The sequence below is a fragment of the Oncorhynchus nerka genome, linkage group LG8, assembly GCF_034236695.1.
Source record: "Oncorhynchus nerka isolate Pitt River linkage group LG8, Oner_Uvic_2.0, whole genome shotgun sequence".
Classification (NCBI taxonomy): domain Eukaryota; kingdom Metazoa; phylum Chordata; class Actinopteri; order Salmoniformes; family Salmonidae; genus Oncorhynchus; species Oncorhynchus nerka.
The window spans coordinates 4,825,337-4,838,541 of NC_088403.1; the positions used below are offsets into that span (position 1 = coordinate 4,825,337).

A 13,205-nucleotide genomic window follows, 5' to 3' on the forward strand; every position below is an offset into this window, starting at 1 on the left:
CTCAGGCAGTGCAGTGCTCGTGGCTCAGGCAGTGCAGTGCTCGTGGCTCAGGCAGTGCAGTGGTGGCTGGCCTAGCAGCAGCTTTGCTATGTAGAGCGACATAGACAGAGAAGGGCCGACAGCCGATAGACTAGAAAAGGTCAATACTGGCCCGATATATTGGCAACATAGAGCTACACAGGGCTACACAGAGCTGCATAGAGCTACACAGGGCTACATAGAGCTACACAGAGCTACACAGGGCTACACAGAGCTACACAGGGCTACATAGAGCTACACAGAGCTACACAGGGCTACACAGAGCTACACAGAGCTACATAGAGCTACACAGGGCTACACATAGCTGCATAGAGCTACACAGGGCTACACAGAGCTACATAGAGCTACACAGAGCTGCATAGAGCTACACAGGGATACACAGAGCTACATAGAGCTACACAGGGCTACATAGAGCACAGGCAGGTATTTTTAGAGATGGCTTCCCAAGCAGTCTTTCTCTCCACATCTCCCCCCTCTCTCTATCATTCTCTCCCTTCCCTCCCTTCCATCTTTCTTTCTCTCTCTCTCTCCACACCTCACCCCCCCTCTCTCTCTCCCTCCCTCTTTCTCATCCACATCCTACCTCCTCTCTATATATCTCTCTCTCTCTCTCATCCAACCCTATGCCTCTCATTCACATGCTGCTAGCTGTTGGTTCATTCACTAAGTCAGTTTAATACATTATCCCCTGGTTCATTCACTAAGTCAGTTTAATGCATTATCCTCTGGTTCATTCACTAAGTCAGTTTAATGCATTATCATCTGGTTCATTCACTAAGTCAGTTTAATATCAAATCAAATCAAATGTATTTATATAGCCCTTCGTACATCAGCTGATATCTCAAAGTGCTGTACAGAAACCCAGCCTAAAACCCCAAACAGCAAGCAATGCAAACCTCTAACATACCCTTTAATCTAAATATATCCACCCTGATACCTCTATACATTATCCTCTGGTTAATTCACTAAGTCAGTTGAATGCATTATCCTCTGGTTAATTCACTAAGTCAGTGTAATGCATTATCCTCTGGTTCATTCACTAAGTCGGCTTAATGCATTATCCTCTGGTTCATTCACTAAGTCAGTGTAATGCATTATCCTCTGGTTAATTCACTAAGTCAGTGTAATGCATTATCCTCTGGTTCATTCACTAAGTCAGTTAATGCATTATCCTCTGGTTCATTCACGAAGTCAGTTGAATGCATTATCCTCTGGTTCATTCACAGTTGAATGCATCAGTTCATTCACGTCAAATGCATTATCCTCTGGTTAATGCATTCCTCTGGTTACTAAGTCAGTGTAATGCATTATCCTCTGGTTCATTCACTGAGTCATTTTAATACATTATCCTCTGGTTCATTCACTAAGTCAGTTTAATGCATTATCCTCTGGTTCATTCACTAAGTCAGTGTAATGCATTATCCTCTGGTTCATTCACTAAGTCAGCTTAATACATTATCATCTGGTTCATTCACTAAGTCAGTTTAATGCATTATCCTCTGGTTCATTCAGGATCTACAGTGACAGGATGTGTTGGGTCTTTTTATGTGGTGGCCTTCCTTCATATAATGACTACAATAGTGAGTCATGTCTTCCTGAATCCAACTTCCCCTCTCCTCTCCTCTCCTCTCCCTCTCCTCTCCTCTCCTCTCCTCTCCTCTCCTCTCCTCTCCTCTCCTCTCCTCTCCTCTCCTCTTCCTGAACCCAGGTCACCCCTTTAACACTGCTGTGTTTCTACATCAAGTCCATGTCAAACCATGACATAACCAACCAGAGTACACAATCTGCTCTGAAAAACACAGGGGAGGGTATATAGGGAATAGGGGAGGGTATATAGGGAATAGGGTGCCATTTGAGCCACGGCAGGGATAATGTGCTCCTGACTGTAGTTGTGCCAGAGATCCTGACTGACGTTGTTTCGGTGTCATCGCGGCCAACGTGTGGGTGGATGAGGTGGGTAGGTGCACCTGGACCTCACTGGGTGTGTGTGTGTGTCTGTGTTTGTGTGTGTGCGTACTGTAGGTGTGTAAGTGCGTAGGTGTGTGTGTACCTGGCCCTTGTAGACCCCAGTACAAAGGAAATCTAGCAATGCCTCTAACAGCTTTATCAGCTCGGTCCAAGGGTTCAGAGACAGCCTGGAGAGGGGAGTGGACCAACTGGTTTAGTGGCTAGCTGCTCTGCTCTCTACAGACAGACAGACAGACAGACAGACAGGCAGGCAGACAGGCAGGTATCCAGCCTGACCACAGCATCTGATAGAAGGGATGTATCCCAAATGACACCTATTCCACACAGGGCTCTGGTCAAGAGTCGTGCACTATGAAGGTAACGGGGTATCATTTGGGACGCACTGCTGAGTGTTCAGAAAGCTTCCTTCACTCAGGCTCCTCTCTCTACACCTTAGCCTGACATCTCTATCCACCCTGATACCTCTAACATACCCTTTAATCTATATATATCCAGTACCTCTAACATACCCTTTAATCTATATATATCCACCCTGATACCTCTAACATACCCTTTAATCTATATATATCCACCCTGATACCTCTAACATACCCTTTAATCTATATATATCCACCCTGATACCTCTAACATACCCTTTAATCTATATATATCCACCCTGATACCTCTAACATACCCTTTAATCTATATATATCCACCCTGATACCTCTAACATACCCTTTAATCTATATATATCCACCCTGATACCTCTAACATACCCTTTAATCTATATATATCCACCCTGATACCTCTAACATACCCTTTAATCTATATATATCCACCCTGATACCTCTAACATACCCTTTAATCTATATATATCCACCCTGATACCTCTAACATACCCTTTAATCTATATATATCCAGTACCTCTAACATACCCTTTAATCTATATATATCCAGTACCTCTAACATACCCTTTAATCTATATATATCCAGTACCTCTAACATACCCTTTAATCTATATATATCCACCCTGATACCCCTTTAATCTAACAGGACCTAACCCTTTAATCTATATATATCCACCCTGATAAATACCCTTTGGAATCTAACAGTACCTCTTACCCTTTAATCTATATATATCCAGTACCAACATACCACTTTAATCTATATATATCCACCCTGATACCTCTAACATACCCTTTAATCTATATATATCCACCCTGATACCTCTAACATACCCTTTAATCTATATATATCCACCCTGATACCTCTAACATACCCTTTAATCTATATATATCCACCCTGATACCTCTAACATACCCTTTAATCTATATATATCCACCCTGATACCTCTAACATACCCTTTAATCTATATATATCCACCCTGATACCTCTAACATACCCTTTAATCTATATATATCCAGTACCTCTAACATACCCTTTAATCTATATATATCCACCCTGATACCTCTAACATACCCTTTAATCTATATATATCCACCCTGATACCTCTAACATACCCTTTAATCTATATATATCCACCCTGATACCTCTAACATACCCTTTAATCTATATATATCCACCCTGATACCTCTAACATACCCTTTAATCTATATATATCCAGTACCTCTAACATACCCTTTAATCTATATATATCCAGGACCTCTAACATACCCTTTAATCTATATATATCCAGGACCTCTAACATACCCTTTAATCTATATATATCCAGTATCCAGGACCTTTATCTCTGAGCTCAAAATACTCAGAAACACCTTAACAGCTGACACGTTATATCATGTTAAATGTGTATCAGGTTTAAAACGCCTTGTGGAAGAGTTTGTTTGTGTCGTGTTGAGATTTCCATATACGAGCACACACACACACACACACACACACACACACACACACACACACACACACACACACACACACATTCAGTGTTTGGTGGAATGGGGTCAAAGGTGACTCACCCATTTCCTGGGTCTGCCTCTCGGTCTCTTCTCTCCAGAGGCCTGGGCTTTCTGCAAGGCAAACACAAGACTCGTCATTAGACACAACATATAGAAACTAAATCTAGAAATAAATCTAGAAAAATATCAAGACATAAATCTATAAAAATATCAAGACATAAATCTATAAAAATATCAAGACATAAATCTATAAAAATATTAAGAAATAAATCAATAAATAAATCTAGAAATAAATCTAGAAATAAATCTAGGAATAAATCTAGGAATAAATCTAGAAATAAATCTAGGAATAAATCTAGGAATAAATCTAGGAATAAATCTAAATAAATCTAGGAATAAATCTATAAATCTAGGAATAAATCTATAAATAAATCAATAAATAAATCTAGGAATAAATCTAGAAATAAATCAATAAATAAATCTAGGAATAAATCTAGAAATAAATCAATAAATAAATCTAGAAATAAATCTAGGAATAAATCTAGAAATAAATCTATAAAAATATTAAGAAATAAATCTAGAAAAATATTAAGAAGTAAATCTAGAAATAAATCTAGAAATAAATCTCATATATGATAGTTGTTATTTATTTATCCCCCCTGCAGGGATAACAGAAAAAACAAGTACATGAACATGACATTTGTAGCAGATACTCTTATCCAGAGCCACTTACAATCAGTTATACACTCTTAGAAAGAAGGGTTCCAATCAGTTATACACTCTTAGAAAGAAGGGTTCCAATCAGTTATACACTCTTAGAAAGAAGGGTTCCAATCAGTTATACACTCTTAGAAAGAAGGGTTCCAATCAGTTATACACTCTTAGAAAGAAGGGTTCCAATCAGTTATACACTCTTAGAAAGAAGGGTTCCAATCAGTTATACACTCTTAGAAAGAAGGGTTCCAATCAGTTATACACTCTTAGAAAGAAGGGTTCCAATCAGTTATACACTCTTAGAAAGAAGGGTTCCAATCAGTTATACACTCTTAGAAAGAAGGGTTCCAATCAGTTATACACCCTTAGAAAGAAGGGTTCCAATCAGTTATACACTCTTAGAAAGAAGGGTTCCAATCAGTTATACACTCTTAGAAAGAAGGGTTCCAATCAGTTATACACTCTTAGAAAGAAGGGTTCCAATCAGTTATACACTCTTAGAAAGAAGGGTTCCAATCAGTTATACACTCTTAGAAAGAAGGGTTCCAATCAGTTATACACTCTTAGAAAGAAGGGTTGCAATCAGTTATACACTCTTAGAAAGAAGGGTTCCAATCAGTTATACACTCTTAGAAAGAAGGGTTCCAATCAGTTATACACTCTTAGAAAGAAGGGTTCCAATCAGTTATACACTCTTAGAAAGAAGGGTTCCAATCAGTTATACACTCTTAGAAAGAAGGGTTCCAATCAGTTATACACTCTTAGAATCTTAGAAGAAGGGTTCCAATCAGTTATACACTCTTAGAAAGAAGGGTTCCAATCAGTTATACACTCTTAGAAAGAAGGGTTCCAATCAGTTATACACTCTTAGAAAGAAGGGTTCCAATCAGTTATACACTCTTAGAAAGAAGGGTTCCAATCAGTTATACACTCTTAGAAAGAAGGGTTCCAATCAGTTATACACTCTTAGAAAGAAGGGTTCCAATCAGTTATACACTCTTAGAAAGAAGGGTTCCAATCAGTTATACACTCTTAGAAAGAAGGGTTCCAATCAGTTATACACTCTTAGAAAGAAGGGTTCCAATCAGTTATACACTCTTAGAAAGAAGGGTTCCAATCAGTTATACACTCTTAGAAAGAAGGGTTCCAATCAGTTATACACTCTTAGAAAGAAGGGTTCCAATCAGTTATACACTCTTAGAAAGAAGGGTTCCAATCAGTTATACACTCTTAGAAAGAAGGGTTCCAATCAGTTATACACTCTTAGAAAGAAGGGTTCCAATCAGTTATACACCCTTAGAAAGAAGGGTTCCAATCAGTTATACACTCTTAGAAAGAAGGGTTCCAATCAGTTATACACCCTTAGAAAGAAGGGTTCCAATCAGTTATACACTCTTAGAAAGAAGGGTTCCAATCAGTTATACACTCTTAGAAAGAAGGGTTCCAATCAGTTATACACTCTTAGAAAGAAGGGTTCCAATCAGTTATACACTCTTAGAAAGAAGGGTTCCAATCAGTTATACACTCTTAGAAAGAAGGGTTCCAATCAGTTATACACTCTTAGAAAGAAGGGTTCCAATCAGTTATACACTCTTAGAAAGAAGGGTTCCAATCAGTTATACACCTTAGAAAGAAGGGTTCCAATCAGTTATACACTCTTAGAAAGAAGGGTTCCAATCAGTTATACACTCTTAGAAAGAAGGGTTCCAATCAGTTATACACTCTTAGAAAGAAGGGTTCCAATCAGTTATACACTCTTAGAAAGAAGGGTTCCAATCAGTTATACACCCTTAGAAAGAAGGGTTCCAATCAGTTATACACTCTTAGAAAGAAGGGTTCCAATCAGTTATACACTCTTAGAAAGAAGGGTTCCAATCAGTTATACACTCTTAGAAAGAAGGGTTCCAATCAGTTATACACTCTTAGAAAGAAGGTTCCAATCAGTTATACACTCTTAGAAAGAAGGGTTCCAATCAGTTATACACTCTTAGAAAGGGTTCCAATCAGTTATACACCCTTAGAAAGAAGGGTTCCAATCAGTTATACACTCTTAGAAAGAAGGGTTCCAATCAGTTATACACTCTTAGAAAGAAGGGTTCCAATCAGTTATACACCCTTAGAAAGAAGGGTTCCAATCAGTTATACACTCTTAGAAAGAAGGGTTCCAATCAGTTATACACCCTTAGAAAGAAGGGTTCCAATCAGTTATACACTCTTAGAAAGGGTTCCAATCAGTTATACACCCTTAGAAAGAAGGGTTCCAATCAGTTATACACTCTTAGAAAGAAGGGTTCCAATCAGTTATACACTCTTAGAAAGAAGGGTTCCAATCAGTTATACACTCTTAGAAAGAAGGGTTCCAATCAGTTATACACCCTTAGAAAGAAGGGTTCCAATCAGTTATACACTCTTAGAAAGAGGGTTCCAGAACGGTTATTTGGCTCTCCCCATAGGAGAACCCTTTGAAGAACCCTTTTAGGTTCTATGTAGAACCCTTTCCTCTCCTCCTCCAACCCCCTCCTCCCCTCCCTCCCTCCCTCCCTCCCTCCCTCCCTCTCCATCTCTCCCTCCCTCCTCCCTCCCTCCCCCCTCCCTCCATGCGTTATATCAGAGGAGTATCAGCAAGATAAGCAGGTATGTCAGACAGGAAGTGACATCTTGTTCCAGTCTTTGAGCTGGTCCGAACACTACCAGCTTCACTTAATCAGTCCACTATGGGCCCTGGTCAGAAGTACACTCTTTAGAAAAAAGGGTTCCAAAAGGTTATTCCACTGTCTCCCACAGGAGAACCCTTTTTGGTTCCAGGTAGAACTCTTTTGGGTTCCATGTAGTTGGGTTATCGCTGCACCTGCGATATAATCTGGCAGATATGTGTACGCCACCAATAACATTTAATTAACTGTCTCAGACGGTAGAGCAAAACTGCTTCTTCTTCTCGTGTCTCTGTGACTGCCTCGTCCTCCTCCTCTTCCACCTCCTCCTCTCCCACCTCCTCCTCTCCACCTCCTCCTCCTCCTCCTCCTCTTCCACCTCCTCCTCTCACTCCTCTTCCACCTCCTCCTCTTCCACCTCCTCCTCCTCTCCCTCCTCTTCTAACTTCTCCTTCACATCCTTCTCTTCTACCCCCACCTCCTCTTCAACATCCTCCTCCTCCACCTCCTCTTCAACCTCCACCTCCTCCTCATCCACCTCCTCCTCCTCTACCTCCTCTTCCACCTCATCGTCTCCTCCTCTTCCACCTCCTCCTCTCCCTCCTCTTCCACCTCCTCACTCTCTCACTTCTCTTCCACCTCCTCCTCCTCCTCTCCCTCCTCTTCCAACTCCTCCTCCTCCTCTTCCAACTCCTCCACCTCCTCCTCCTCTTCCAACTCCTCCTCCTCTCCCTCCTCTTCTAACTTCTCCTTCACATCCTTCTCTTCTACCCCCACCTCCTCTTCAACATCCTCCTCCTCCACCTCCTCTTCAACCTCCACCTCCTCCTCATCCACCTCCTCCTCCTCTACCTCCTCTTCCACCTCATCGTCTCCCTCCTCTTCCACCTCCTCCTCTCCCTCCTCTTCCACCTCCTCCTCTCACTTCTCTTCCACCTCCTCCTCTCCCTCCTCTTCCAACTCCTCTTCCAACTCCTCCACCTCCACCAGAGAGCCAGGTCCCAGGTTCCAGGGGAATACTAGTCTAGGTATCCCTTACCCAACCAAACAGGAATGCACAGTAAATATAGTCCTCTTCCTCCTCCTCTCCCTCCTCCTCTCCCTCCTCTTCCAGGTCCCAGGTTCCAGGGGAATACTAGTCTAGGTATCCCTTACCCAACCAAACAGGAATGCACAGTAAATATAGTCCTCTCCCTCCTCTTCCAACTCCTCTTCCAACTCCTCCACCTCCACCAGAGAGCCAGGTCCCAGGTTCCAGGGGAATACTAGTCTAGGTATCCCTTACCCAACCAAACAGGAATGCACAGTAAATATAGTCCTCTTCCTCCTCCTCTCCCTCCTCCTCTCCCTCCTCTTCCAGGTCCCAGGTTCCAGGGGAATTCTAGTCTAGGTATCCCTTACCCAACCAAACAGGAATGCACAGTAAATATAGTCCTCTCCCTCCTCTTCCAGGTCCCAGGTTCCAGGGGAATTCTAGTCTAGGTATCCCTTACCCAACCAAACAGGAATGCACGGTAAATATAGCGTGGCTTTGCGATGGTAACTGAGTCAATCTGAGTGTAGTGATGACTGGGTGGAAAACTATGCTATGTTGTACTTATCAGGAAAGGCATTGATGAATGCCTCCTTGAAGGCCTCCATTATCAGCCAAATAGTGATCATTTTGGGGCTAAAGATGGGCCATCAACTCTTACCGCCCTATGGCCAGTCCTCCACTGTCTCAGAGAGATCCCCTCTGCAGGTGGCTCGTCTCACAGCCTCATCTCTCTGCTGAGATTACCTCTTATCTGCCAAACACACACACATCACTACCGCTCTCGAGGTTACTAGCCTATCAGTCACCTAACGTCAAAGCACAGACTAGAGCCAACTACATCCCAACAAGCCTACAGGACTAACAGGTAGTGAGATGATGATTCACAGACTAGAGCCAACTACATCACAACCAGCCTAAAGGTGATGATTCACAGACTAGAGCCAACTACATCCCAACAAGCCGACAGGACTAAAAGGTAGTGAGATGATGCTTCACAGACTAGAGCCAACTACATCACAACCAGCCTAAAGGTGATGCTTCACAGACTAGAGCCAACTACATCACAACCAGCCTAAAGGTGATGATTCACAGACTAGAGCCAACTACATCACAACAAGCCTAAAGGTGATGCTTCACAGACTAGAGCCAACTACATCACAACCAGCCTAAAGGTGATGATTCACAGACTAGAGCCAACTACATCACAACAAGCCTAAAGGTGATGCTTCACAGACTAGAGCCAACTACATCCCAACAAGCCTAAAGGTGATGCTTCACAGACTAGAGCCAACTACATCACAACAAGCCTACGGGACTAACAGGTAGTGAGATGATGATTCACAGACTAGAGCCAACTACATCACAACAAGCCTACAGGACTAAAAGGTAGTGAGGTGATGCTTCACAGACTAGAGCCAACTACATCACAACAAGCCTAAAGGTGATGCTTCACAGACTAGAGCCAACTACATCACAACAAGCCTAAAGGTGATGATTCACAGACTAGAGCCAACTACATCACAACAAGCCTACAGGACTAACAGGTGATGATTCACAGACTAGAGCCAACTACATCACAACAAGCCTACAGGACTAACAGGTAGTGAGATGATGCTTCACAGACTAGAGCCAACTACATCCCAACAAGCCTACAGGACTAACAGGTAGTGAGATGATGATTCACAGACTAGAGCCAACTACATCCCAACAAGCCTACAGGACTAACAGGTGATGATTCACAGACTAGAGCCAACTACATCCCAACAAGCCTAAAGGTGATGATTCACAGACTAGAGCCAACTACATCCCAACAAGCCTACAGGACTAACAGGTAGTGAGATGATGATTCACAGACTAGAGCCAACTACATCACAACCAGCCTAAAGGTGATGATTCACAGACTAGAGCCAACTACATCACAACAAGCCTACGGGACTAACAGGTGATGATTCACAGACTAGAGCCAACTACATCACAACAAGCCTAAAGGTGATGATTCACAGACTAGAGCCAACTACATCACAACAAGCCTACAGGACTAACAGGTAGTGAGATGATGCTTCACAGACTAGAGCCAACTACATCACAACAAGCCTACGGGACTAACAGGTAGTGAGATGATGCTTCACAGACTAGAGCCAACTACATCACAACAAGCCTACGGGACTAACAGGTAGTGAGATGATGCTTCACAGACTAGAGCCAACTACATCACAACAAGCCTACGGGACTAACAGGTAGTGAGATGATGCTTCACAGACTAGAGCCAACTACATCCCAACAAGCCTACAGGACTAACAGGTAGTGAGATGATGCTTCACAGACTAGAGCCAACTACATCCCAACAAGCCTAAGGACTAACAGGTGATGATGATTCACAGACTAGAGCCAACTACATCACAACAAGCCTAAACAGGTGATGATGCTTCACAGACTAGAGCCAACTACATCACAACAAGCCTACGGGACTAACAGGTGTGAGATGATGCTCACAGACTAGAGCCAACTACATCACAACAAGCCTACAGGACTAACAGGTAGTGAGATGATGCTTCACAGACTAGAGCCAACTACATCACAACAAGCCTACAGGACTAACAGGTAGTGAGATGATGCTTCACAGACTAGAGCCAACTACATCCCAACAAGCCTAAAGGTGATGATTCACAGACTAGAGCCAACTACATCACAACAAGCCTAAAGGACTAAAAGGTAGTGAGATGATGCTTCACAGACTAGAGCCAACTACATCACAACAAGCCTACAGGACTAACAGGTGATGATTCACAGACTAGAGCCAACTACATCCCAACAAGCCTAAAGGTGATGCTTCACAGACTAGAGCCAACTACATCACAACAAGCCTAAAGGTGATGCTTCACAGACTAGAGCCAACTACATCACAACAAGCCTAAAGGTGATGCTTCACAGACTAGAGCCAACTACATCACAACAAGCCTAAAGGTGATGATTCACAGACTAGAGCCAACTACATCACAACAAGCCTAAAGGTGATGCTTCACAGACTAGAGCCAACTACATCACAACAAGCCTAAAGGTGATGATTCACAGACTAGAGCCAACTACATCACAACAAGCCTAAAGGACTAAAAGGTAGTGAGATGATGCTTCACAGACTAGAGCCAACTACATCACAACCAGCCTAAAGGACTAAAAGGTAGTGAGATGATGCTTCACAGACTAGAGCCAACTACATCACAACAAGCCTACAGGACTAACAGGTGATGATTCACAGACTAGAGCCAACTACATCACAACAAGCCTAAAGGTGATGATTCACAGACTAGAGCCAACTACATCACAACAAGCCTACAGGACTAACAGGTGATGATTCACAGACTAGAGCCAACTACATCCCAACAAGCCTAAAGGTGATGATTCACAGACTAGAGCCAACTACATCACAACAAGCCTACAGGACTAACAGGTGATGATTCACAGACTAGAGCCAACTACATCCCAACAAGCCTAAAGGTGATGCTTCACAGACTAGAGCCAACTACATCCCAACAAGCCTAAAGGTGATGCTTCACAGACTAGAGCCAACTACATCACAACAAGCCTAAAGGTGATGCTTCACAGACTAGAGCCAACTACATCCCAACCAGCCTAAAGGTGATGATTCACAGACTAGAGCCAACTACATCCCAACAAGCCTAAAGGTGATGCTTCACAGACTAGAGCCAACTACATCCCAACAAGCCTAAAGGTGATGATAAACTAGAGCCAACTAGTCCCAGATGATGCTTCACAGACTAGAGCCAACTACATCCCAACAAGCCTAAAGGTGATGCTTCACAGACTAGAGCCAACTACATCCCAACAAGCCTAAAGGTGATGCTTCACAGACTAGAGCCAACTACATCACAACAAGCCGACAGGACTAAAAGGTAGTGAGATGATGATTCACAGACTAGAGCCAACTACATCACAACCAGCCTAAAGGACTAAAAGGTAGTGAGGTGATGATTCACAGAATAACACATTTTAATAACAACATTTGTTGACATTTTTTCCTCAGGGACGTTTTCAACGTGTGTCTGAAGACGAGCTTGAATTTTCTACATTCCACCCTTATTCCCATGGTGTGCTGCAGACAGACACACAGACGAGATGCCCCCAGACAGGGGCCGTGTCTCAGATTCCACCCTATTCCCTAATTAGTGCGCTACTTCTGACCAGAGGCATTTGGGACACAGAACATGTTTACAGCAGGGACTAAGTCAGACTGGAACTTGGCTGGAACAAATTCTTATTTTCAATGACGGCCTAGAAACAGGAGGAGGACAGGAGGAGGAGGAGGACAGGAGGAGGACAGCGGGAGGAGGAGGACAGGAGGAGGAGGACAGGAGAGGGACAGGTGGAGGAGGACAGGTGGAGGAGGACAGGAGGAGGAGGACAGGAGAGGGACAGGTGGAGGAGGACAGGTGGAGGAGGACAGGAGGAGGCCAGGAGGACAGGGAGGTCAGGATGAGGAGTACAGGAGGTGGAGGACAGGAGGAGGACAGGAGGTGGAGGACAGGAGGTGGAGGACAGGAGGACAGGAGGAGGAGGACAGGAGGAGGAGGACAGGAGGAGGACAGGAGGAGGAGGACAGGAGGAGGACAGGAGGTGGAGGACAGGAGGAGGACAGGAGGAGGAGGACAGGAGGAGGACAGGAGGAGGAGGACAGGAGGTGGAGGACAGGAGGTGGAGGAGGACAGGAGGTGGAGGTCAGGAGGAGGAGGACAGGAGGTGGAGGACAGGAGGAGGACAGGAGGAGGAGGACAGGAGGACAGGAGGTGGAGGACAGGAGGAGGACAGGAGGTGGAGGACAGGAGGAGGACAGGAGGTGGATGACAGGAGGAGGACAGGAGGAGGAGGACAGGAGGAGGACAGGAGGTG

At 43.6% G+C, this 13,205-nt stretch overlaps 1 protein-coding gene across 1 annotated transcript in view; it reads right to left on the reverse strand.

The window, feature by feature from the left end:
* Positions 1-373: 373 nt before the first annotated feature.
* Positions 374-13,205, reverse strand: part of hmga2 (high mobility group AT-hook 2) — a 55,548-nt gene continuing 42,716 nt past the window's right edge. The window contains exons 3-4 of the mRNA XM_065022074.1: positions 3,960-4,010; positions 374-403 (exon numbers count right to left, since the gene is read on the reverse strand). Coding sequence (XP_064878146.1) covers positions 374-403; positions 3,960-4,010 — 81 coding nt within the window. The remainder of the gene's footprint in view (positions 404-3,959; positions 4,011-13,205) is intronic.